The sequence below is a fragment of the Acomys minous genome (genome assembly GCF_964271855.1).
Source record: "Acomys minous genome assembly, chromosome: 17".
In the NCBI taxonomy this organism is placed as follows: Eukaryota; Metazoa; Chordata; class Mammalia; order Rodentia; family Muridae; genus Acomys; species Acomys minous.
In genome coordinates, this window is record NC_140500.1 from 22,196,542 (window position 1) to 22,224,020 (window position 27,479).

Consider the following 27,479-nt stretch of genomic DNA (forward strand, 5'->3'; position numbering starts at 1 on the left):
GACTTTCTAAAGAAGCTGGAGTATTTAATTATTTATCTTTATCATTCCCTTTTCCAAACAATAAACATTTGTCTACAGCCAGGTCTATTTACAGAAAAACCAAAAGCCAAAATCAAACCAAACAAGTAATGTTAAATCAGTAACAATATTGCTTATTTAACCCCCTCAGAAGTTTCTTGTCTCTACTAAGTGGCCACTTTCACAAGTATGGTTTTTGTAGGTTCAGCAGAGTACCGGAAAACAAAGGATGCTATGAAGATGTGGGTGTGGTCATCCGTGCACAGGAAACAAAGGATGCTATGAAGATGTGGCTGTGGTCATCCGTGCATGGACTGGGCTCTTGCTCCATTTAGCTGGCTGTTGCGTCACGTTTTCTTAAACATCAGTCTAATCCATAAGTAGAAAAAGGTCATTTCTGTCTTTGCACAGGGGAATGCATCGTATCAAACTATATATGTCCAAGCTCACTTGTGTGAGAAAACATACTACCCTTGTTGGTCAGAGAATTAAATGCAAAGTGTTTTGAGCTTTGGTGTGTGTGAAAATCACTTTTGTTCCATGGTGTGACAGTAAGATCAAGAAATGACATTCAAAAGGTCAGGCACACTTGTGCTGACTTTTACGTGTCCACCTGTGAGCCTAAAACCCATCAGGCAGAGACAAGGGGATTGCTCTGAGTTTGAAACCAGTGTGGTCCATAGTGAGTGTGAACCTAGCTGGCTTTCATGTCACGGTTTCTTAAACTATAATTTGAATTCTCTAGGCATACTAATAAATATGAACATTAAATCCTTTCTATTTATTCTCCTTCTCTGTTTACTTTTCGTTAGTCGTGTGAGCACTTGCTAGTGTTAGTCCGTGCATGAGGATGCACTTGTGTGTGGTGACCCAAGACTGATGTGAAGTCTCTTTCCTGCATCTCTCCCAGTCCAAAGTGCTTTGAGGCATGGTCTCTCACTGAACCTAAAGCTCACTGATTTGGCTAGGCTGGTTAGCTAATGAGCCTCAGGGGTCCACTTCTCTCCTTCAGTTTTGTGGTTACAGGACTATGCCAGCACCCCTGGCATCTTCACGTGGCTTCTGGGGCTATGAACTCAGGTAAGTCCTCATGCTGTGTAGGAGGGACTTTACCTACTGAGCCATCTCTCCAGGGCCTCCAGAGCTTTATTTCAATTCATTTGGTGAAAAATGACGTTATGTAGGTTTACTCAACTGTTCCGTGGATACATATACACAGATATGTGTGTGTATGTGTGTATAATGTATATAGATATACATTAACACTAATCACTGTTCACGCAATGTAGAAACTTTAAGAACTCCATGTATATATGCACACACATATATAATTCCCTATATTTTGTGGATATTGATACCTCCATACGATAAGTACTTGTTTTTCTTTTCACAATAGTGTTGGTGGTTAAACTCAGAACTTGGTGAATACTAGACGAGTGTTCTGCCCCTAAGCTGCACTCCAGCCCAACACTTTACAGTTTATAAACTTTCCAAAAGTTCTATCTTCTACTCTTAATCTCCGTTTAAACTTCTCACACAGATCATATATAATATTTCTATAAAACTACATTCATTAATTACTACATTTAAAAAACAGAAAAGTGTATCTACAAACTCATTTCACCATCTTTAAAAAAATGTATAACTTAAATTTTTTTTTTGCATTTTTCACTTTTAAGTTTTTATAATTTTGCTTGAGCTTTCTTCATGGAAGACAATTATAAAATGTGAATCCTACCCACCTTGCTTAAGCATAGATATAAATGTGTGTAATCTATGCATTTGAGTGGAAGCCCACTTCCTCAAGGTATGGCTAGCATCTGTCCCTCCATGGTTTGTACATATTATACACTTTATCTGGAATGGTTAATATTTAAACCGTGATTGAAGTTTAACTTAAATATCACATCTTATAACCTCCTTAAACCTTCTAGATGAATGTCTTGCCATTTGTAGTGTCTTGTACAATCTTTTTTTTTTAAATCACAGCATGAATTTATACAATGGCAGGATCCTTGTAACATTTCAAGAGATTTACTTAGCCTGTTTCTCCTTAGCCTTATGGATGTATCATGCTCTTGATAAGTGGGGACACACACCCACCCACACCCACATACCCCTTAGCAATGGCTGAGTTATATTTATAGAGTTGATATATTTATATCTGAACATAGACACATATGCATATTCATCTGGAGACATATATATATATATGTATGCGTTCTTTCTTTCTAATACAAGAGGGGTTGTCTGTCTCAAAAGGAGTGTGCCTCTTTTGAACAATGATGAATAAATTCTCACTCACCTTTGTGGATTATAAATTATCATTTTCCTTTTCAGTGTGCCTCTGAATGGCCCCCTTTTTGGTTCCAGAAATAGGAAGATATTTAGACAGAGACATTAGTCCATCAGCATTAAAGCCAAATGAATCATTGGAATTTTCTGGAAGGAATAAGGTAATTACTGGGAATATATGCCAGTCCTGGCCTCAAGTTTCTGAGAAGCTTTTCTTCTTTCATTAGTTCATTAATTTATTTACTTTACATCCCAATCTGGACTTCCTCTCCCTCCCTCCTCTCCGCCCAGTTGCCCGCTCCTCTCACCCTCCCTTGCCTCATAAGCGCTTTAAGCATCTAAAAACTGCCCACAATCAGGCTGGCAAAAGGTATGAGCTAAGGGGCCCAGCACAGGTCCTGATCCTTAGATATGCGTCTAACATAGCAGCAGCAACAGACTGAAGAAGCGAGGTAAGTCCCTCTCAGAAGGTTCCTGAGAAGCCAGGGAAATAAGGGCAGCTATGATGTCTCATTGGATGGAGTATGGAAAGCCTGAATTTTTAGGCTCTCAGAAAAAGATAATAATCAAAATCAAGGGCAGATATGACATGGAGTGGGAGTGGATAAGACTTAGAAGGAAAAGATGCATGTGAGAGGATGTAAAATGCGCGGGGTGAGTGGACAGCAGCACGTGCGCAGTAGTGATAACACGTGCTGTGAGCAGGATTCCTATGTGAGACTATGGAATTGCTCACTTGCTTCAGCTGTGTAACTTTTATAGCGCCTCCGTGTTCTCCATAACATTGTATTGTAGACCTTAAGTATACACAGCCAGGCTGGAAAGATGGTTCAGAGGTTAAATGCACTGGCTGTTCTTCCAGAGGTCCCGAGTTCAATTCCCAGCAACCACGGGGTGGCTCACAACCATCTGTAATGAGATCTGGTGCCCTCTTCTGGCCTGCAGGCACACACGCAGGCAAAACATTGCATGTGTAATAGATAAATAAATATTTAAAAGTATACACAGCCAAATTATTTTTTAAAAAGAGAAAGAAAATTTAAATAGTCATTGTAACAATCTTTTATAAAGTGGATTTCTATTTCAGCAAAATGAGGTCCAAGTCCTAGGATGCTTCTTGGTCCGTGCACCCCTTTCAGTGATCAGCCTCTTAGGCTAGATGGAGATTTCCTCATGGTTCACGTTTCTGTCTCTAACAATAATTTTCAGCCCATGGCTGCCTTTCTTGACATTTTGGTTGTGAGCCCAGCCATTAATGGCTGACCCATCTCTCCCGCCCCACCTTTTCCTCTTCCCGGGCGGCACAAACTTCCCAATACAGGGTTTTAGAACCTTTTCGACTATCAAAGTAGGATCCTCAGCCTCAGTTGCAGGTACTTGCTTGAGCTCTGAGCTTTAGACTTTTACACAATGCACTGACCTGAGGACTTTAGCAGGTCCAGATCATCCGTTTTTGAATCCATCTCCTGGTACTGAACTCGATGTATCAAAATCTCTCCTCTTGAGGAAACTGACCGCAGAGTCCCGGGTTAGAGATCAGTGGACGCCCATAAAACCGTCCCTCCTTCCTCTGAGTTCTCAGTCTCCCCCTACGCTGTGGTTCTCAGCCAGCCTACTTGTGTGGGATAGACAACCGTCTCTGCTGTCATGACGTAACAACCCACGCTCCTACCAAGGAGGCCACCGTTGTTCTGTGATCGCCTGAAAGCGCACCCTCTACCCTCCGTTCTCAATACCAAACCCTCTCAATTTTTCATCACTGTGAGATAACTGAGACGAAAAGCAGGAAGCGCTTTATGCTGAGACGGCTCCAACCTCTCATGCGTCTGTTTCCGGAAGATCCTTTCTAAAGCACAGCTCGATCCCTTCCCTTCCCTCACAGGCTGTTCCATTGTCCAGGCACTCTTGTACCCTCAGATGCGAGGCTTTCATAAGCTGCTCCTTCTTCTGCACTGGCCCAGCAAGCGGACTCTTTCTTTGATGCTCACTTCACTTAACAACAACGCTGTCATCCTTTGTACTTCCCTGCACTTGCTCAAGCCCGCTCTCTCTGGAATGTCTCTTGCCCAGTTATCTGGATTATCTTTGAAATCTGTCACAAAAAGCTTCTTAGAAGCCTTCCGCCCCCTTTACTTCAGACAACCTCTCTCTTCTTTGTGCCACTTTGCTTCTTAGTCATGTTACTATGACGCTACATTGACACACACACACACACACACACACACACATTCTACTAAACCTAATCCATTAAACAAAAATATTTTATTATTCTTTTCCTTATCTTCAGACCCTAGCACATTGCTTGATAGTATAATACAATTTTGTATTAAGGTTATTATGGTTAGAGAGAATTAAAATGGACAAATCTTCATCTTAAATAATACATTGTATATTCATTCTAAGCCACCAGGCCCATTAGTCAGCCACCCCAACCTTACAGATAGAACGTAGAGTACATTATTGTATCCAGGGCTTCCCCACTACCAGGGAATTTTGCTCTTTACATTCTGAGAAACTCTTTAAGCCTTTTCTAGCACCGATGCTTTATGGTCACTTCATAATTGAATAACTTATTTATTTACTTATAATTATTCCAAGAACCCCTATGGATCTGTTCGAGAGATTGCAATTTGGCTCATACCTGCAAAGCGCTGAATCTGTCTTCGCTTCAGAGCCCACAAGAGGGATGTGACGAGAAGGCCCAATATAATGACCCCAATGACCAAGAGTGCAACAAGGACTGAGTGACCTAAGCAGAGGCAAATAGTTATAAAGACAACAAAGAAAGTGCTCTTCCTTTGGGCCTGAGGCAAAGCTCCAGTCCTCAGAGCTCTTTCTGATCCAAAGTCTTCTGAAGAAGAGGGATTCTAAACAACACAGTTTCATGCTTATAAATTAGTCCCGTGTTTATAGATTCCATGACGTACCTGTGCCACGCTGTGATTCTAAAGGCTTTCCTGCAGGGGGAAAAGAGAAAGAGACTCAGTTCTGGGGCCACGAATAGAGTAAATATCAATATTTCCTTGTAAGGGCCCTCACTGTTGCTTAAGCCAGTGAACTTCATTTTCCTACCTAAAGCTTGTGTCTCTCAGTCGCTCTCCTCCTGTATACAGATATGTAGGTTATATGCCTGTCCTCTGGGATAGCCTCTGTGTGACAGCAAATGCTTTATTATTCATTTAGATCAGTGGTTCACAACCCCTGTGGGGGTCACATATAGGTACCTACATTACGATTCATAACAGTAGCATAATTACAGTTATGAAGTAGCAACTAAATAATTTTATGGTCGAGGGGTCACCACAACATGAGGAACTGCATTAAAGGGCTGCCACATTAGGAAGGCTGAGAACCACTGCTTTAGATAGAAACACCAGAATCGTCTTCCCGTCAGACACCCTTGTTGCTAAGATCAAGCATTCGCACATCACGTTTTAAAGCCTGGCTTGTCGTTGCTACCAAAGAGTCCAGCTCAGTCCAGGTTGTTGACACTCACTTGGGAGGCACTGCACGGAAGCGTCTTCCTTGTGCCCACAGTCGCTGTGAGTCCATGGTCTGGCAGGGCAGTCCCACAGGGAAGACTCATTCCCTCTGCATTTCACTTCATTGAGCCATATGGGCCCGGTTCCTGGACCAAATGCTGCTTCCTTTAGCGCCTTCACAGCTTGACCACAGCCCAACTGTTTACATACAACCTGAGCATCCTTAAGATCCCAGGAGTCATCACACACAGTTCCCCAGGAACCTTTGTGCCACACCTCCACACGTCCAGAACAGTCTGTGTGTCCTTCCTTCAGTCTTATTTTGTCTGAAAGAGAGAGAGAGAGAGAGAGAGAGAGAGAGAGAGAGAGAGAGAGAGAGAGATTTGTATTATTCCTGAGAAGCTGAGCATTTCTGAAAAGCTATAGAATAGAGAGATTTGATTACTTAAAAAAAAAAACTAATATGCACTAGTAAAGTACAGACAGTAACAGTTATAAATGAGACATTTATATTACATTCCTCTCTTCCAAGGCTCAGGGACCATCTTGGGAGGAGAGGTGGATAGATAGTAAGGACCAGAGGTTGAGTAAGACTGAGGCAGTCTTACTTTATTAATCCAAGAATTAATTAAGTATATAAAAACTAATGTGGGATCTAAAAATTGCAATAGTCATAAAATTTCTCTCTTTATAAAAGTATATGTCCTTTCACCAAACTCGGTACATTCTATCAAGCACTTGACAAATGAGACCACATGAGACAGAAAACTTCTGTATGACAAAGGACATGATTATTATTATGAAAATGCAACCTACAGCATGGGAAACAATCATTACTGGCTATAAACCTGATGGAGGCTAGTATCTATAATACACAAAGAACTCAGAAAATTAATGTTAAGAAAACAAACAACTCAAGTTAAAAAAAAAAAAAACAGGGCAAGAGGCCAAACAGAGAGTTCTCAAAAGATGAAATGTAAATAGCTGAAAAATAGTTTGAAAACATTTTAACATCCCAAGCCCTTAGGGGAAATGCAAATAAAAGCTACATTAAGATTTCATCTTAGTCCAGTCAGAACAGCTAAAATAAAAACAAAACAAATGACAACAAATGCTGGTGTGGGTTTGGGGGAAAGGGGAACACTTATGCACCACTGCTGGGAGAGCAAACTGTTGTAGACACTATGAAAAATCAGTGTGGATGTTCCTTAAAAGGCTAGAAATAGATCTACCAGATGACGTAGTTGTACCACTTTTGGGCAACTGCCCCAATGCCCCCTATATCTTCTTACAAAGACACTTGCTCATTCATGTTCATTGCTGTTCTGTTCACAATAGCCAGGAAATGGAAACAAGCTAAATGTTCACCACTCGGGGAATAGAAAGTGAAACTGTGGTACATTAACACAGTGGAGTATTCTTCAGCTCTTAAGAAAAATGAAATTACGAACATTTCAGGTAGAAGACTGAGGAAGCTGGAAACCAATCATCCTGTGTGAGGTAATCCAGACAGACAAATACCACTTGTTTGGTCTCCTATGTGGATGGTATATTTGAATCTCTAGCTATAGCTGTTTCATTTGGGGGGGGTAAGCATAGAGGTCAGGGAACTAGAATGGGACCATGGGGGAGGGGGGGGAGACATTTCGTGGGAGGGGAGATAGAATGCAGCGATATAGAAGGAGGAATGGGAAGAGTAGAAAGGGCAGGGTTAAGTGGGCGTGGCAAATGGGAGGGGCAGGTGGAGGAAAGAGCAGGGGAGGGGTAGCCGAGAGCTACAACCTGTCAGTATGCAGAGAATAAGAGATGCCATGCTTCTAAGATTTAAACAGAATGTCTATATTATTCTCCTCCCGCAAGGATTTTTTTTTTTTTTTGCCAAAGTTGGGATGGAAAGACTGTAAAACCTAGAAGTGTTGGGTGACTACAGGGAAACAGCAGAACACGTGAAGTCAGCGCTTGTGACAGTCTGCGCAAGACATGTGTGAGCCCAAGGCAGACAAAAAAACCCAGCATGGAGAAGAGAGGTGGGTGTGAAGTCCCACCCTTCACTGAGGAGCCGTTGGCAACGGATCGGATCGTTTCTGGGAGAGGGAAGAGCATTGTCTTTAAGGTACAGACCCTGGTAAGACCAAGCTCCAAGGTCGGGCCCACACCCAAGAGTATTTGGGCAGCGCAAAGTGGATTCGATGGGTTAGAAAAATAGAAGAGAAGGTGAAGTTGAGTACATAGAAGAGGAGGGGAGGCTGTGATAGGAATTGAGGGAGGGGGGGTGAATATCATCAAAGTACATTGTACGAACATTTCAAAGAATTATTAAAGATATTGTTTTAAAAGAATCATACTGTGACTCAAGAAACTGCAAGTGGATGAAGTCAACATAATCATGTGGAAGAGTTAAATTTTCTCACAAGGACAAAAGCGATGTGGACAGCTTGGGAAGATGCGTAGCGAAAAGATAGTTCAGGATTGACTATTTTGAGTTTTCTCATATCAATGTAGCGAGATAATATTTGGAAGAGATGTGGAGAAAGGAATGTAGGCCTTTCAACGATCCATTTATTAACCACGTGTTCTCTGTTTCTTGTCTTTCTTAGGGAAAGCAATCAAATAAAACTTTCGAGTACACGAATGTCAAAGTCTGGAATAATAATGATTCCTCATCTTGTATGTGTGTCTATACACGTGCACCATATAACAATTACACAAGACCAACTTTTCCGGTCTGAAGTATCATCTGGAAGTTTGCCATCCCTGATTAAGGAGACCTAACAAATTAAACCAGAGTATGAACAGAAAAAATAAAACATGTTTTCTCAGAAGGCGATGTAAGAAAGAACCAAATTGAGACAATGTTTGAATAAAACTTCCATGTTGAATAAGTTCCCAAGACCTCCCTGCATAGCTGACATCCTGCTTTGCAGAAAGAGACATGTATGTGAGTAACTGCCATCATGGTCGGCAAGCTGAGACGCGAATGCTAGGCCAGCCGCACCGCTGCAGTTGAAGAACCCGTCCCGTGGGAGCAGGATATGTGAAGCACAAAGACCTGCTCCTGAGGAAGTCCGCTATCCCTAGACCCTGATTGGAGGAATAACTTGGCTCAGATGTTTGTGGTTTTGGAGTTTAAAAAACACTGTAACATCCTGGCTCGGGGTCGCAGTTCAGCTGTCGAGTCTGTTCTGCAGCCCGGAATGATCAGTAGTGTTCTGGGTACAATGGATTTTTGTCATGTGCTTAAACACTAAGACGAACGTTGAAAGATGCAGTCAGCTCCCGAGTCTGTGCAGTCAGCTCCCGAGTCTGTGCTGTTGTCCCTAACTGGTCAGTTTTTGCTGCCAAACTCAAAGATCTTGCTTTGCTGGACTTCTTTCGCCTGCATGGTTTGTTTTGGAGTTTCGGACCCTAACATTTGGTGCGTGTGCCCACTTGAGCCCCAAAGCTGAATTAGCAGCACACGGGACTGTTTTTCAGTCATCTGGACCTCCAGAGGTAAGCTTGTCTTCTGGTTTCTGGTTGGAGCCTATCTGGAGCCCAAGAAAGGAGAAACTGATGCAGTATTATTGGTCCTAGAGTCAGAGGTGGACAGGAGACGTCCTGGTCCCTCACTGGCTCCCGTTGGGGAACATCTTGTTTTGGGCATGCCTGTCTGTCCATGGCAGTTTGTGTCTGTAGTTTCGTTTAGTTCATTGTTGCTCTGCTTTATATTCAGAAAAACGGGCCAGACTCCCTGCTGACCATTCACCTCTTGACTTAGTCTTAACCCATCTCAAGGATTTTCAGGAAAAAAAAAGTGGGGGGGGGGCTGAATCAGGAAAACAACAAAACCCCTGATAAACTGGTGCTGCTCTTGGAGCCCTGCACAGGGCAGCTAGGAGCAAGCACTGCTGCCATGGCCCCACCTTCTTCCCCGGATCAAGCTGACAGCAAAGCTGGTGGGGGCTGGGGAGGGGGGGTGTCTGTACAAACTGCTCTTAAAGGGGCACCAGCAGCTCCCCAGCTTTCTCCAGTAAGGAAGCTGGTGGTGGCTACTCCTGCTCCAGAACCACTACAGAACCACTTGGGTCCTGAGAAATGGATTCAGGAGGTAGCAAGGTGCCCCTCCCTTGAAATTGCAACTGGAAGAAGTAAGGGAAAGTTTTGTCCATCTGTTTTAAATGTGTAAATGTATGTGGCCACTACATGCTTGTTTCTGACTGGTCTTAAATGTATGACTTTACTGTGTTCTGTATGTCTTGGTTACAGATTCTAAATCACTGGGTGTGGTTAAAATCTGTAACGCCTGCAACAAAAAAGTTAACTTAAAACATAGCTCAGTGTTAGAGCCATTCTGGGCAGCAACACGTGACACGAGGCAAACGAGGAAACAGGCCCCCAAAGATACTTTAAAATTGGGATAAGATTTTTCTATAATTCCTACCCCATCTTTAAAAACCTGCTTTTTTAAAAAAAGGAAGTATTAAAACTGCACCTCCATGAATTTATATACAAGAACTTTTTCCCCCTGGCAGCCAAACTTCGTAACATAAAAGTGACCCAATGGTACTGATTTTTGAAACACTAAATTGTTGACAGTGTTAAAACTTGATTTTTGCCTTCTAAAAATTATGGTTGTGCTCTGTGTCTTCAGTCTTTAAAATGCTACTTTATTTTGATATTGAAAAAAAACACACAATTGAGAGATTCTTAAACTTTTTTTAAAGGAAGTTTTCCAGAAGATTAAAAAAAACCTGAATGTTTTAAAAAACAGCTTTTAAAAATATTTTAACTTATAAAGCTATGAGACACTTTAAAGTTTATCAGATATTTTATTGTAATGTCTTTGTCAGTGTATGGTCTTGATGAATAGATAAATAGCTGACTAAAAATTAGGGCCGTGGCTAAACTCCTGAGACTGAAAAGCAGTGATGGTGGAGTGGCCGAGTGGAAGCGCCCTATTGAGAATGGGTACTCACTGTCACAGACGATCCAAGCCTCCTTGGAGTTGCTGGTCTGTCTCTGCTCCCATGGCGATGAGGGGCACTGCCACAAAGTGTTAACTCCTTTTGGGCACTGCACGTTATCTATCCACATGGGCCTGGATGCTGTCTTGTCTGAAGGTGTAGGTTTCACGGTTCCATTGTCTGCACAGCCCAGCTGACGGCACACCACCCCCACAGTGGTTGGAGACATATTGCTGCTGCCAATAGTGCCCCATGTACCATTGTAGAACACTTCCAGGAGACCTGTACAGGTCTCTCCCTGGGCTTCATTGGTCAGCCTCAGAGACATGAACTCTGGGGGAAAAGAAGAATTGGTGGTTTCACAACTTCTCTGAAGAAAAAAACGCTTTTGTTTTTTTCCTCTAATGTAGAAACAACTGTAATAGATATAATGTATCAATTCCTAGTAATTTGTTAGTAACATCTGAACCAGCAGATCTTAGTAAAATGTAGGATTAGTTTTTACATACCATCAGGCTTTGGCTTTTTAATCTGGAGTTTCCTACTCAGGGATCTCATTTGAATAGTGTTAGTGCTCTAAGACACTTGTGAGAGTCAATCAAAGCCCCTGAGTTCTTTTCAGTGACACAATTCTCCCTAAGTTACTGTAATTTTAACCAGACAAGTCTTATTCTATTCTTGCTTGGGTTTCATTGACACATAAACTATGTATTTCAGGAATATGGTATGAGACCTCGGTGCCTGTCCATTCCATTCTATGATCAAGTACGGTCTTAGGAGCATGCGTCATCTCAGCCACTTAGTGTTGGTATGGGGGTTGGGGCAATGTCTTTGATAGTTAACATTTAAGGAGACGCAGGCATTAAAACCAATGTTTTGTTTCTGATATACAACTGTTTCATTTCACTACTGTACCAAGTCATTCTACTGTTTTCCTTAACACACTGCAACTGGGAGCATTTTTTCCTGGTTCATGAAAGTCTCTGAACCTTGTTATGTGTACAAAGCAAGAGCAACGTCCTCTTTATGGTAAATTATGCCAGCTGGCAAGTAAAACTCATTTATCTGTTTTTAAGATTTATTTAAACATGGGAATTACATATTTTCTTTGTAAATGCTACATAGAATTTATTTTTATTTTATTTTTTTAAGTCTACCTTATTTATACTATAACTATCAAGTGAGCTATTGAACCCAATGTCCAGCTCTACATGTATTTATAAAAGCATGTCACTATTACCATTTTTGTGCTATCCAATGCATGAGCTTGTACCAACATGTTAAGCAAACGCTTTGGGGCTCTGACTCTGGAAATAAATTGAACAGACCAGCACGGGTATACTTCGGGTTGACGTTCACTGTTATTTTCTCCTTAGTCATTTTAAATGCCAAGTGTGACCAGAACGTACCTGAGCAGATAACGCCTGCATCCTCCTTGTGCCTGCAGTTATGGCGCCCCCAGCCGTGTGAGTGGCACTGCCAAATATGAGATTCTTGCCCTTGGCAGTTGATCTCGTCCAGCCAGATATTCCCTGTCCCTTCTCCAAAGTGAGCAGAACCAGTGGCATTAATAGCCACGCCGCAGTCCAGCTGCTTGCACACCACGTTGGCGTCGATCAGATCCCAGCTGTCATCACAGATGGTGCCCCAGGCGCCCTCGTGATAGACCTCTACTCTCCCGGCACAGCGGCCACCTCCACCTACCAAACGAAGCTGACCACTCGCTGGAAAGAGAAATGAAGATAATGATGAAATACACTTTTTTTTTAAAAGGTTTGAGGTCATTTTCGTCGCTTGATCACAGATTCTCACCTATGCAGGGAACGTCACTCTCTTTCGGAATGGTAGAGCTCGTTGTTTGGACCGAAGATGATGACGGACACGGCAACAGTATCTGGGATTTATTTCCTGAAAACACCAAACATTTTAGGTGCATTAGACACAAAGGATGAAGAGTTCTGCAGATGAGACGAGGAAAAAAAAACGTAACTTTAGAAAGAGGAAGGAGCGTGCCTATAATCCCAGCACCCAGGGAGGCCGAGGCAGGAGGATGTCTCTGAGTTAGAGGCCAGCCTGGTCTACAAAGCGAGTCCAGGGCAGCCAAGGCTACACAGAGAGACCCTGTCTTGAAAAAACTAAAAATGAAAACAAAAGCAAAAGCAAAAGTAAAAAACGAAAACGAAAACCAAGCCAAACCAAAAAGAACAAAAGAGGAAGAAGAAGGTGGAGGGCTCACGAGAATGGTGTAATCCCTGAACAGCACACCACAAAAGCTGTTAGATCTCTTTCCCTGCCCTAGCCTGTGCCAGTGCCACAGGAGCAGTCAAAAAGGTAGCTCCTGTAAGGGCGATGTCGCCTCCTTAGTGTGCTGCCATTGTGAGATGCTACTGTGGGAGCTGTCCACAGTATCTGCGCATTTCGTACCTCAACCTGCTGCCTGAGATACTAACAGAGGAGCTATCTACTATGGTGGCATCTCCTCATAAGTCTCTGCCAGCTATTCAAGGTGACTCACGCTGCCAGGAAAGACCATGGATTCCTGTTGTATACTTTGTAAGCTTTGTACACCCTCAAGGCAGGAAAGTGGCCAAGCCCCTACCCGAGGAGCTCCAGCAGCCTGGCCCCTCTGTTTCCAGCATCTATGACTGTCACAAAGGCCATTTCCAGCCCCTCAATAGACCCTCCCTCAGATTAGGCTAATTTTAGGTGAAAAGTCTGAACAAAAAGCCACCAATCTCTGAGCAGGAAAACCCACCAATCCCTGAGCCCCCCAAGTTTAGGACTTGAAATTCCATCAATCCTCACTGTGGAAATCTCTGCCCTGAAAAGTTCTGCCCGCCCTTAAGAAACCCTATATAAAGGCTGTGTCTGTTCAGTTTCTTGCAGCCATTCCTGGGTTTGTCTCTCGTCTCCCTGGATTCTTCCCTTCAATACATTTCTTTTATGAGATTTGCTGCCTAGTGTGACTCTCATCAGAAGAAGCCAAGAAGCGATGAAGCAAAAAAGAGAAGTGATGGAGTGGAGCAGGGGGTGGGGGTGGGGCTGAGGCTCCTGAGCTCCTGAGCTCAGCTGGGGATACCGTCCCCTGGGAGCTGCTGCCTCTGATGAGGAGGCCTCCTCTCAGAGCTGTGTGGTTCCTAGGCTCCCGTGTCTCAGGATGTCCTTCCAATCCCAGCAGGAAGAACAATAGATGAACCACTTGGAAATGAAGCAAGGGCTTTGAGAAAGCTGAGGCCACAGTAAGGCAGTGGTTTCCAACCTGTGAGTCTTGGCCCCAGGGGGAGAGGGGAGCAAAAAAAACCCCACAAAACCACAAAAAAACAAAAAACCCATTCACAGGGGGTGGAATATCAGATATCTTGCACATCATGTATTTACATTATGATTTACAATAGTAGCAAAATTGCACTTATGAATGGGAATAATTTTATGGTGTGTGGTCGGTTCACCACAACGTGAGGAACTGCATTAAAGCGTTACAGCAGTAGAAAGGTCGAGAACCACTGTAGTGAGCACTAGACAGAAATAAGGTTGATGAAAATTAAGCTCACTTACTCTCTAATAGGACAAACGAAGTTGCTATTCTAATACATGTCTCAAAAATACTCCAAATAGAGCATTTCCTTTTCTTTTGCTTCATCCTGGACTCAGGCCCACCTGATTCTAAAACACACCACTGTGGAGAGGCTCATCATCAGCTCTGCCCTTCCTTCTCTCACCTGAGCATATTACAGATGCCACTTGCCCCTCGGAACACGTCGGAGCACCCAGAGCAGTTACGAGGCAGTCTCCTATATGCTGCTCAGTCCCAGTGCAGTGAAACATGTGCCTCCAGACCTGACCAGCTCCTTTCCCAAAATGTGCTCCTCCTGGAGTAGAAAGAGCAACTCCACAGCCAAGCTGCTGACATAAGACATGGGCATCTTCGATGTCCCAGTGAGAATTGCAGAGGGACCCCCAGGCTCCAAGCACATTGAGCTCTACTCTTCCCTCACAGGAGGACTTGCCATCTGCCAGGCGGATTTCCGTGTATCCTGGAAAGAGACATGGCTTTAGAAAAGACATCTGTGACTCCCTAACTCTGTCTCGTTTACTGAATAGGAGCAAAGGGAAGACGTTTTCTGCGGCTTACTTGAGCAGACTATGCTGACATCCCTGCTGTGGGTACAAGTTCCTTCCAGAGGGGGCGCCAGAGAGCACAGCGAAAGATGGGATTCATTCCCAGTACACTGGAACTCTTCAGCCCAGATCTGTCCACTTCCTTCTCCAAAATGTGCTCCCCCTAGTATAGAGATTACTGTTCCACATTCTTTTTCCCTGCACACCACGCTGGCAGCTTCCAGAGACAAGTCAAAATCACAGATGGAGCCCCACGTGTCGCCGTGTTTCACTTCCACACGACCAGAGCATGGAATTTCCGATCCAACCAGTCTGGGTTCTCTGTGACCTGAAAATGATAGTAATTCTGTGACAGGTACAATTTCCACATTTTCACTTATGATGGGACTAAGCCTGGATTCTCCTGGATTTCTGGACTGTACTGAGTATAGCAAATTGTGGACCTCACATTTCTCAATGAACCTGTCCTTCTAAGAAAATTCCAGAGCTTTGGTTTTTGAAGAAAACCAAGATCAGCACTGCTTTCCCCCCCTCACTTGCATTTGTTCATTAAACACAGTTTGTTCACAGTTTGTTTGGGCTCTGTTGGTCAGCCCAACACTTGCCGCAGTCTGAAGTCTACACCGGCCTCATCAACATCTGCACATAGGTTTTCAATATATTTCCAACTTGAACACTGGACAAACATCAGGCATTTAAGAGTGCGACACTTAGTATCTGCAACTTTCCTGTCCTCTTCCCATTTCTTTTTGACAAGGCTTTATCACAATGCTTTGTGGACAAACAGACCTGTGCGTGCTTTGCCACTCCCCACACAATATTCTCTGCCCCATCTGCTCTGCCATCAGGAAGGGCAAACAGCACTATACCAGACTCCTAGATATGGTGCCTTCAGGACCAAGAGAAAAAGAAAAATAAACCTGTGTGTCACTCAGCATAACTGGGCTTTAGAATGTAAACAAAAGAGATGCCAAGCAACAAGAAGTGGAAGTCACATTGGGATGTGCCCCTTGTCAGGCCAAGAGACTTAGCTACCAAAACAAGTGAGGGCTTCCTTGAACACCAGGGCCCATTTGAGCTTCTTGAAAATACAAACTACTTCAAATTCATTTCTTCTTCTTCTTCTTCTTCTTCTTCTTCTTCTTCTTCTTCTTCTTCTTCTTCTTCTTCTTCTTCTTCTTCCTCTTCTTCTTTTTGTAAGATTTATTTACTGTGTATACAGAGTTCTGCCTGCATGTAATGCCTGCAGGCCAGTAGAGGGCACCAGATCTCATTACAGATGGTTGTGAGCCACCTTGTGGTTGCTGGGAATTGAACTTAAGACCTTTGGAAGAGCAGGCAGTGCTCTTAAGCTCTGAGCCATCTCTCCAGACCTCAAACTCACTCCTTAAAAAACAAACAAACAAACAAACAAACAACAGGAATACATTTGAGGTTGAATCTTCTAAAGAGTACACATCCTTCGCAGATGCCTATGTGAAAATTTGATGCTGCCCTGGGCATGGTACAGATGGACAGACAGACAGCCCTTAAGTCGCTGCACCAGTCATACTCTGTATGTTTTCTTAAGATCTTGTGTCTTTTACCTTGTACTAAAATAGCTCTGAAAATGTCCCAGGTGTGACATTAGTTTTCTGCATTAGAAACACAAATAGAACGCCTCAGCGTGCCAACATTTCACCATTAAATATGAGATGGAGAGCCTACTGATTTCTAAATGCAGATTAAGTTTAAAACAAACAATGCTATATGCAAGTAATCGAGTTTTGAACTGAAAGGTCTTTAACTTCTTGTTGAGTTGGACAAGCATAAAGTCTCCCTCAGATGCCACTGGATAGTATGTACACAGTCCTTAGTCTTTAAGTCAAGGCAGTTTCTGAGATCAAGCCAAACTAGATTTCTTGTAGCTTGTGGGTTATTCATATGCTGCCATTTCAAATGAAGTTAAACACAACCAGAAGAAAGCAAAACCAAGCCAAATGTGTGTTCTTCCTTGGTGGAACTGTTGTGTGTTTGAAAACAAAACCTTTCTGTATACATTCTCTCTGCTCCCCAATCCTAAAGCATTTGAATTTGAAACTGAATGGAAAAACTTGCACCCAAACTCAGGGGCTCCATTTTATTTTTCAGCCTTATTTTGTGAATCTGTTAACATGCATTCACCCACACCAAGGTTGCTTTTGCTAGGTCACGCATTCCATGTTTATGGTTAGAATACTGGGGTCTTATCTTCTTCTCGACAATCACATGGCTTCATTAATTTCTATATGAGAGTCATTAAATACAATTTTGTGCATGAATTTGGCTTTTTTGATTAGCAACTTAAGTTTTAGTCTGCCAAAGTAACTGAATCAGCATATATCCCTTCTCTTAAAAACCTGAGTGAAGAACACGAGTAAGAACAACAAGTTAGGACTTTTTGCTTTTGTCACTAAAGCATATGATGCACACAAAGAAGGATAAATGACCATCATTTGAAACACCCTGCATGTCCTTTCTCTCAGCTGGGTTGCTCATAAAATGCAGCCAAAGCAGAAGATGAAATCGGTCCTCCTTAAAACAAAGGCGGCAAGCGTAGCAGCAGGGTAGGCCTCAGGCCTTTCAGTCGGCCATAAGGTTTCAAATGGCCTTAAGTCAGAGGTCAACAATGTCAGGCAGAAGCTGGTGTCAGCACCTGTCAATGTGCCTTTTGACATCAGCTTGGGATAGCATTCACTCACTAACTTTGAGAAGAGAGGTGGTCAGCCTCAAGTGTGCCCTGGGGCACCCAGCTCTTTATGTGTGCTGTCAATCTGAACTGAAGTCCTTACAAGTGTATGGTAAATGTTTTCCCTACTGAGCCACCTTGCCAGATCCCTAATACATTGTTAATTGAAGGACAACTCATAGTTTATCAGTATATGACATATGATAATACAGACACATGATGTGTGTCAAGTACGTACTGCTTTTAGAAAAATACTGCAATCAGAATTATTTTAAAAATAAAACCTAGAGGGCTGGAGGGATGTCTCAGAGGTTAAGAACACTGACTGCTCTTCCTGAGGCCCTGGGTTCAATTCCCAGCAACCACATGGCAGCTCATAACCATCTATAATGAGATCTGGTGCCTTCTTCTGGTGTGCAGGTGTACATGTAGACAGAACACTGTATTCATAGCAAATAAATAAATCTTTTAAAAAATGTTGCAAGGAATAGGTTTTTTTTAAAAAATGCCAATTCTATGACTAATGCAGGCAGTGCACCTACATATCCTGATTTATACGGCTGGAAAAAAAGAACATAAAAAGTAAACCGTGGCCATGGCATCTGCCTGCCGTATCCTTGGAATTAAGCTGCTTCCTAGCAAATGAATTGAAGGTCTCACCTGAGCAGGTAACTTGGGCTTCTTCGTAGTGATCACAGGGAAGGCCGCCCCACTGCCAGTTTCTGCATTGCCAGAGAGAAGTCTCATTCCCCATACAAGTGCCAGGGAAGAGCCATGTATTCGTCGCCTCCTTGGTTTTGGAGTAGGTCTTAGCCTGCGTTTGAAGTGCAGACCCACATCCAAGCTGTCTACAAACCACATCCGCATCTGTCAGTTTCCAGCCTCGGCTACACATCTTCCCTACCAGCTTCTGAATCTCCACCTCCACAGTCCCAGCACAGCGACTGCCTCCACCTACAAGCCTCAGTTCCAGATCTGATCCGTCTGCAGAAGAAACAGAAGCAGAGTCTGAGGGAGCCCAGGCAGGGCAGCTCCTGAGAGACTACTACCTCCTTTGTAGACACCGAGGCATTGGGCGCGGTGCTTGCTGGCTTGTTTCTTGGCATTCCTGAGGATCAACCCTAGGCCCTTTCAACTAGGAAAGAATTGTATGCCTGGTGCCTCTTTATACTTTCTTTTGCTTCTAGTTTTGAAACGATGTCTCAGTAAGTTGCCCAGAATGTATTTGAGTTTGCCATCTCCTGCCCTCATCTCTCTACTAAGTAGCTTGGATTACAGGCCTGTGCCACCATACCCTATTTTGGCTTACCTGTTTACTGAGACTTTAATAAACAAGTGCTGCCTGTGAATTCTATTATAAATGGTATATAGTTCTTAAGGACTTAACATGTTAATTATGTATGCACGCCCAGGTGTGTGGCACACACCTCCACCGATTCATCATAGTCCCTTAAATACTAAGTCTCTGAACTCCACATGGACTTAGAATTGAAAGCGTGATTCCAGAAAGTGCTCCTAACAATACAGAGAATGGAGTCAAGTATCCCACCTATGGAAGACTGTGTCAAAGCCTTCACAGCCGTGAAGAGATTCTCAACAATGAATTAATTATTTCCACCACTCAAAACTCACACCTATTTCTTTTTCTAGTGAACACAGATTCTTCCCCCACCCCTTTGATTTGCTCTTTGTTGTGACTTACCAGAACAAGTCACGCCAGCATCTTCTCTGTGATGACAGTAATGCTTTCCCCACTCCGGGTGTTTACATTCCCAAAGAGCTGCTTCGTGTCCTTTGCAGGCAATATTGTCAAGCCAAATTGGTCCAGATCCCTCACTGGCATTAACTCGACCAATGGCAGTGATGGCAGTTGGACACCCCAGTTGCTTACACACCACAGAGGCATCATGGACATCCCAGCTGTCATCACACACAGTCCCCCATTCTCCTTGGAATCTCACTTCCAGTCTTCCTGAACATCTGGACATCCCATCTGTCAGTCTCAGGCTCAGATCTGCTCCCTCTGTAACAGCGACAAATAACAAGCCAGTGAAATGGAAATAAAAAATAAGGTGATGAAGAACTAGCTCTAGCTGAGCTAGAGGAGGGGGTGAAGGGATGGACAGAGGCAGTGATTCTATAGCTCTATCGCGAGTCGCTACAGGTAGAAGGAGGCAAGGACTTTTTATCACACGGTGTTTTCTTTGGGAAGTGTCTTAGAGATTTGTCAAGAGTCAGTTTTGTTCCTGTTTGGCCAGCACAAGTGGTGTTAGAACCTACTCTGCCTGTGCTTAGGTTTCTCACCTCCTACACCAGATTGGGTAAATATCTGGCATCTGCTTTCACTGTTAACTGCATGATCTCTTACACTACTCATCTTGTGCTGCGCACCTTGCCCCTTTGTGAGTACCTGTGGTGGCTTGAATGAGAATCCTCCTCCACAGGCTCAGGTGTTAGAACATTTGGTCCCTAGTTAGAGGCACTGTTTGGGGTGGTTTAGGAGATGTGGTCTATTCAGCATCTGGCCCTGGGTCCCACATTACTTGGGTTGGTCCAGCCACTGCTTGCCTCCAGATGAGAGTGGAGAGACCTCTATGTCAAAGGTCCAAGGTCCCGTTTCTTGTTCTGGGACAGTGGCCTGGGGCACTAAGCCAGGTTCCCAGTTCCTCTGGAGGAGGTGGAATTTGAGTTTTCCATGGAGTGGTACAGTTTAGCTCTTTCAGAATGAGATTGCAGGTCTCAGATAGCAGTGGAGACTCAGGAACCCCACAAGCCCATGATGATACCAACATATGACAGCTCCTTGCTTGAGCTGCTGTCCTAAGCACAGCAGAGGAAACAGGCAAATGTGTGAAACCAGCTGGCATTAGGGTCTGATGAGACGCAGGCGCTGTGGTGCCTCAGTGGGGGTCAGCACCAAGCTATCAGTGGTGGCGGAGCAGGCCCAAGTGGCTGCAAAGGCATCCAGAGGTGGTCTCCTGCCTTTCCCTCTACCCCCAGAATAAATGGAGTCTCAGATGGTCGTGGTGGGAAAATGATAAACAAGAGAGAAAGCACCCAAGCATGCCAGCCAGCCTTTATTTATAAGCCTTGGGCAGTAGGGAGGGGTTTTGAGGGTGAATGTATTGAATCACTAGGGCTAAGGGTGCCAGGGTACTTAATCTACATACATTGGTACAGTACCTCATTTGCATGCAGTAACACAGGGACCTATCACCAGAAAGAAAATACAGTACTTAATTATCCTATGGGCGAGGGAATCACTGCTAGGTACTATTAGAGGTCATTTGCTGGAGGCTAGGATCTCCTCAGTAGGAAAGGGTCTTGCCTGTAATCTTAGTTGAGGGCTATGGGACACTCCTTACAAAATCTGGGGTTACCAGAGCAAGTGGAGTGGGAAGCCCACTGAACAAAAGGGGGTCCACCTTCATAGACAGTGGACAAAAATGGATATACGGAGAAGTAAGACTTTGGCCTTATCCAGCAGTCCCACAGAACTATTCCTAGCTGCCATTCTGCTTTGTTTTTGCCCTTTAAAGATGTGGGTGCTCAGCTTGCTGCTCCACTCACCACGTCTACCTGTTGTCATGCTTCCGCACCGTGATGGCGAGGGACACCTATCTCTCTGGACCCTTAAGCACAAATAAACCATTCCTGCCACAAGTTGCCTTGGTTGTGGCGTTTCAACTCCAGTGGAGAAATAATTACTAGAATACCTTCTTAGTTTGCAGGCACAGCAGAGGGGAAGGAACTGACTAACCCTCTCCTCCCACTTCAATAACCAACACCACTTAAAGAACCCTCTTTGATTCTGAAGAAAATCCTGTGATTAAACACAAGCCTACAGACTGGGTCCCTGTATGAATATTAAAGTCACCAGGCCAAAGCAGGACTTGCTTAGGGGAGGCCTGAGCCTTTGGGAAGTGCTGATGTACAGGCACGTTGATTTTTTATCATTTAATTCTACGGATGTGAGCTAATGTTTTGGGAAGGAGTAGGTCAGTGTGACTAAAGAAGAGGATGACAGAGAACGGTGATGATGGGGGCTGTTTTTAAACCAAACTCAGAAAGACAAATATCGATTGTTATTTCCATTATGGCTCATAGATATATACAGTTATATGTTTGTGATATTTCTATATCTATCTGTCTATCTATCTATCTATCTATCTATCTATCTATCCATCTTCATCATCTTCTATCATCTAATTATTTTTCTACCTATCATCTATCTATCTATTTATATATATCATCTATTTATCTATCTACCTATCATCTATCTGTCTGTCCACCATCTATCTACCTATGTATCATTTTCTATCATCTATCTATGTATCTGTCATATATCTATCACCTATCTATTATCTATCCATCATCTATCTACCTATCTGTCTATTATTTATCTCTCTACCTATCTATCATCTGTCTGTCTATCATCATCATTATTATCTACCTATCATCTGTCTGTCTGTCTGTCTATTTATCTATCTATTCTCTCTCTCTCTCTCTCTCTCTCTCTCTCTCTCTCTCTCTCTCTCTCATCTATCTATGTATCTATCACCTATCTACCTACCTATCATCTGTCTGTCTGTCTATCAATCAACCAATCTATGTATCATCTGTATCATATGTCTACTTATGTATAAATTATTTGAAAGTAGAAATAAAACAGTCCAAAAGGACAGAAAGTACTTAATGTGAGGGAGAAAGACATGGAAAGGATAAGGGGTTATGAGGAGGAAATGCACCCAGTATATAATATTCACCTGGACAAAAGCTTTAAAATATTTGCTATACGGTCAGTAGTATATGCACTATGTATGTGCAGTGCCCTTGGAGATTAGGGAAAGGGACCAGATTTTGTGGATTTGGAGTTGCAGGCAGTTGTGAATCACCATATGGGTGCTGAGAACTGAACCCCAGCCTTCTTCTGCAAAAGTGGTAAGGACTCTCTTCATTAATGAGCCATCTCTCCAGCACTTCCCTCGCCCCCTACAGCTATTGCAATGTCCTGATTTCAGTTAGAGATGGAGTTGGTACCCAAAATGAGAAAGTAATGAGGAGATGGAGGCTGACTCCATTATGCTCTCAAGAACTTGGTCTTACGATTCTGGTACCCCTTTCTTTTGTCTGTCACAGAGGACAGAAGCCTGAAGCTGTCCTCACCTAAGCAAATCACTGCAACATCCTCGCCATGGTCACAGTTATGCTTTCCCCATCCTCGGTGTTTGCAGTCCCAGAGAGCTGATTCATTCCCACTGCAGGCCAGGTCGTCAAGCCAGATTGGTCCAGAACCAGCTTCAAATTTAGCTGAGCCAGAGAAACTAATGGCACTTCCACATCCAAGCTGTTTACAAACCACAGAAGCGTGATCTTTGCTGAAGTTGTCATCGCACACTGTTCCCCACTTTCCCTGGAACTTCACTTCTACTCTTCCTAAACACCGGTTGGCCCCATTCACCAGTCTCATCTCCACATTGGATCCATCTACAGAAAAGACCAAGGTTAGGAAGTGAAATTCATTCACAAGCAATTAATCATTTAGGGTTTCCCAGATAGTTGGAATTTGATGCCACTTTAATAAAATTAGTGGTTGACTTTTAGATATTGCCCATCTCCACATATCAAAGAAATTTGATGTGTTAAGATCCAATGAACAATAATGATTTTCCTCTACATCTACTCTCCAGGAAAATTGTGTTATGGATCAGAACATTCTTCAGTATAGAAAAGACTAGTATAACTTATTATTGACTAAAAGAAAGAAAGAAAGCAGAAAAAAATTGGTCCTCTAATCAAGTTGTTGAAAATGAGAAAATAGTCATTTACCAAATGCTTAGATTCTTTATTTTTAACTATTTTATAGTAAAAGAGTTCTAAGAATGAATAATTCATGTTGAATTTGAAATTAGAAATTAAGATTAAAATGCCTAAATAAACACACCAGTTTTCAAAATCCTATGTGCTATCAAGTTCTTAAAATTATGGAAAAATATTATTTCAATTTTATGAATCAAAGTTTGTTTTCTCCCCAAGGCATTTAGTATCATTTTTAGCAAAAAAAGGATTTCTTTCATTCTTTCTTTCTATCTATCTATCTTTCTATCTATCTTTCTTTCTCTTTCTGCAGCAAAATTTGTTCTTCATGACATGAGTTTCTGTAAGGAGTAAAATACACAAAGAAGGGAGATTTTGGTATCTTATGAGCCCTAAACTCCAACCAAGGACCCCAACTTAACAAGGCTTGTTTTTATTATGGGCAATTACTTATTATAAGAGGTCACAATCAAAGTACACATAGGTGCATCACATGCCATGTATTATTGAATCCTTACAAGTTTAAACACCGGGCTGTCATTGTTAGTCCACTTCATGCTTCAAGAGCATGAGATTCAGTGGCTGGACATAGCACGGAGCACAGAGAAAGACAGCAGAGCTAGGACACGAGTGGTGCAGCGGCAGGAGGAGTGGCCTGGCACCAGCTTTCTGCTGTTTAGTGTGCCAAGAGGTAGACTCTCTGAAGATGAAGCAGGAGTCAGGATGAAGGACCTCGCAAACACAGATAGCAGAGCCCTACGAGTCTAACGAGTCCTCGAGTGGCCATCAGCTCTGGTGTAACTCTTTATTATGTAAGAAAATAAGAGCAGAAGCTGCCACACCTAAGTCAGAGTTGGATATTAATCCTGTATACAGGTAAGAGCCTGAAAAATTTTCTTATAGTTTTGATATTCGTTGCAAATGCTATGTTTGTTATACCATCATAAAGATTAATAATAAAATAAATGAAGAGAAGGAGATGAAGACGGCTGAGTCCACCGGGTAATGAAAGATGGGGGGTCCATGAAGAAACTAACATTTTTCAGCTCTTGTTATATACCAGAAACCGTGCAGAGAGCTTTGCCTGTCTTATCAGATGCTTAGAAAGATGCAACGATTTGCTAGAAGTCATAGTATTAGTGGGCGACTGTGCTAGAACCCAGCCCAGAGACAGACACTGGGAACCGGATCAGCACTGTGCGCATGGGGGGTCTGCTTTGATGTAGGCGAGCCTTACCTGAGCAGGTCACTCCAACATCTTGTTGGTGGGTACAGTTATGCTTTCCCCACCCCTCATGTTTGCAGTCCCAGAGAAACGACTCATTTCCTGTACAGGAAACCTTATCCATCCAGATGTTCCCAGAGCCTGCACTGGAGTTAGCCCATCCAAGGGCTTTAATAGAAGTCGGGCATCCTAGCTGCTGGCAAACCACAGAAACCTCATTCGTGCTCCAGCCGTTACTGCACACTGTCCCCCACTTCTCATGGATCTTAAGTTCCACTCTCCCACTACAGTTGTTTTCACCACCAGTCAGTCTCAGTTCCTTTTTCATTCCTCCTGCAATAACAAGTCAATACAGGCAAACGATGGTCAAATGAAGTCCGGAGAGCATGACACATTTTTTTTTTTAAGGATTACTTACATGTGATTTCGAGTTAGGGTTGAGACCCATCCTGACCCCATTGTGCTACAATAGGAGAATGTTATTTCATAGAGTCCAGCTAGGATTATTAGCACTACAGGCTTCAAGAGGAATGATGGCAAAACTGGGAAAGTTAACAGCGTAGTACCACGCAGGATTTTAATGGTATGGCTGGGTGTTCTTAACCGTGGCAATTTATACCACCTAAAACAAGACGCACAGCGTGTTACAGGATGAACTATGTATGTTTCTTCCTATCGTGAACTCAATAGAAACAAAGTTGATAGTGACTGTGTGGGGACGGTAAAACCCGTTGAAGGGAATTAAACACCATTTCTTACATTTATGTTAAATTGCATGGATTTTCGCACATAGTTTGACGTCTACTAAAACTAGTCTTCAAACACGGAAACGGAGAGAGCTGTTTTCCTGTTATCTTCTATCACAAGACAAACATTTCCCTCCCTCCCTTCCTCAGATTCTCTGGGCTGCTTATTTTGCTCTTCTGATGGCTTAACGCAGGAACGTGGTGGGTCTACCAGCCAGGCTTCCGGGAGTGCACGTCTTAAAATGTAAAGCATAGGGCTTTGAATTTATGAAAGTGTCCCTGGGACTCCCTTTTGTCCCAATAACTCCGAGCTATCTTCTTTTTTCTTTCGGTCTGCCACATACTACTTTCAGTCTTTATGTAACCTGGGACTTTTTTTTTTATGAGGGAAGACCGTACTAATAATTTTGTGCCTGCCGGTTAGAATATTATTGTGTGCTTTTACCACCCAGTTCTTCAGCTCCACAGAGGATGGGTCTTTAGAGGCTACTTAACATACAGGGGAATTGTGATTTGGTTTGACAGTTTATATTAGAGAAGGGCAAGGCTGTACATATGTAAATTTGACAAAATACTCACCAGGAGAATTAGTGACAGCCGAGACACTGACAAGTGAGGTCACAGCTAGGATGAAGAAACCTATATGAAAAATTCTTTTATAACCTGTGAAACAAAGGAGAGAAGTGAAGTTTGCTATCAAGAGAAGGAAAGGTGCAGAGTTTGGGGGTCTGATAAAGGCTAAACCAAACCAAACCAAACCAAACAAACAAAAAACAAAACAAACAAACAAACAAACAAACAAGTGCCTTCTTTCAAAATGGAAGGCAAATGGGAAAGATACAGACTCAGACTCTCAGTGCCAGGAGACGAGCTTGGAAGGAACATGGGCTTATGTGCAGCCCGGCAGTGGGGTATGAGAACACTGGGTGTGAAAGCAAAATTTAAAGGCAGGTCTTAAGCCTGCATGGTCGAAAGGGACATCAATAAAACTAGATGTGGGGCATGTTCTCTGTATATTACAGGACAGGCTTCTGAGTTTTCTGCCCCTCTACCTTCCCAAGCATCAACTGTGCATGCCCTCAACCCCATGTCTGCCTGGCTCACACAGTTAGATAATAAGTTTCATGACAGAATGGCTGTTATTTCTCATGTTCACGACTGTGCCACCAACAGTACCTGCTAAACAGCGCTCTCAACAGTGTGACAAACGTCTACTTGACGTCCAAAATACCCAAATGCTAATCTGATCATCTCCATACACTGCATGAAACACGACACTTAGTGCTTTTATAGCTCTCAGCTCCTCAATGACCACCATTCAACACTCATATAAAACTGCAGGATGATTTTAGCCAGTCCATGCCCATGATGAAGTAGGGTTTTGCACTGAGTTGGCTTTCCAAATTTCCTGTTGGAAATCAACTTTTAATCAGTGTTGAGTCCTGCACTTTATCTCTCCTAACAACTCTTATTTCATACACAGGATGCTTCTCTTTATTTCAGATTCTGACTTGATTTCACCCCAGCAATTCTATAAAATTAATGCACACATTGTACCCTTCCTTACGATTTCAGTTTGAGACCTATGGCCAAGGAAAAACACTTCCATAGGACCCCAGCGCTCCTTTCTATTCCTTGTTCTCCTATGCCAATCATAGCTGTCAGAACATCTCTTAACTACACGAAAGGATAAATGTATCTGAGACACATTTACCAGGAGATCCAGAGTCTTCGAGAAGAACCATTCCGTGCCTGCCCATTCCAAAGTTTTATGATTCCGATGGCTTTTGGGTCTTCTGGTACTATTTCATGGATGTGTTCTCTGTAGAAAGTGGACGGCCACGGGGAAAAATAATCCTCTCACTCTTAAGAATGCAAAGGTTCCAGAACGAAGGAGGAGTCAGCCTTAAAGGGAGAGTCATCGTCTTCCCCCTCCCACTTTGGGGCACAAACCAACCAAAGGATTTTTCTTTTTGCTTTTTCTTCAAAAAAATTATTTTAAAAATTATATTTAGTCACTTTACACCCAGACCATAGCCACCTCCCTCCTCTCCTCCCAGTCCTGACCTCCCTCCATATTCCCCTCCCCTACTCCTCAGAAAAGGGGAGACCTCCACTAACAACCCA

The 27,479-nt window shown here is 43.0% G+C and overlaps 1 protein-coding gene and 1 long non-coding RNA gene across 4 annotated transcripts; one reads left to right on the forward strand and one right to left on the reverse strand.

The window, feature by feature from the left end:
• On the reverse strand, nt 1-27,265 carry CD163 (CD163 molecule). Of its 3 annotated transcripts, none has more exons than XM_084766341.1 (17): nt 27,067-27,265; nt 25,932-26,015; nt 24,619-24,939; nt 22,731-23,051; nt 19,267-19,587; nt 18,225-18,548; nt 14,871-15,185; nt 14,458-14,772; nt 12,551-12,646; nt 12,148-12,462; nt 10,751-11,071; nt 5,810-6,121; nt 5,241-5,270; nt 4,955-5,062; nt 3,734-3,823; nt 2,324-2,460; nt 1-387 (listed from the first exon to the last, which is right to left on the reverse strand). In XM_084766341.1, exons 1-16 carry the CDS (start codon nt 27,110-27,112, stop codon nt 2,333-2,335), a joined length of 3,447 nt encoding a protein of 1,148 aa, XP_084622467.1. In that variant the 5' UTR covers nt 27,113-27,265; the 3' UTR covers nt 1-387; nt 2,324-2,332. The 3 variants fall into 3 exon arrangements, with proteins under 3 accessions (XP_084622467.1, XP_084622466.1, XP_084622468.1); XM_084766340.1 differs by having other exon boundaries at nt 27,052-27,265; XM_084766342.1 differs by having other exon boundaries at nt 2,324-2,377; nt 27,052-27,264.
• Nucleotides 7,666-14,482, forward strand: LOC311588577. The gene is made up of 3 exons (XR_014776268.1): nt 7,666-7,908; nt 8,393-9,287; nt 14,390-14,482. It is a non-coding gene; the product is annotated as an uncharacterized lncRNA (long non-coding RNA).
• Nucleotides 27,266-27,479: the final 214 nt, after the last annotated feature.

What these genes read in the sequence shown, in the direction of transcription:
- CD163 (XM_084766340.1), bottom strand. Translation starts at nt 27,112, where the DNA reads ATGGGCAGGCACGGAATGGTTCTTCTCGAAGACTCTGGATCTCCTGGT. An exon ending in GGCTGTCACTAATTCTCCTG is followed by an intron (nt 24,940 to 25,931) that starts GTGAGTATTTTG and finishes TTGTTATTGCAG; the next exon opens with GAGGAATGAAAAAGGAACTG. An exon ending in TGCTGGCGTGACTTGTTCTG is followed by an intron (nt 18,549 to 19,266) that starts GTAAGTCACAAC and finishes TTTCTTCTGCAG; the next exon opens with ACGGATCAGATCTGGAACTG.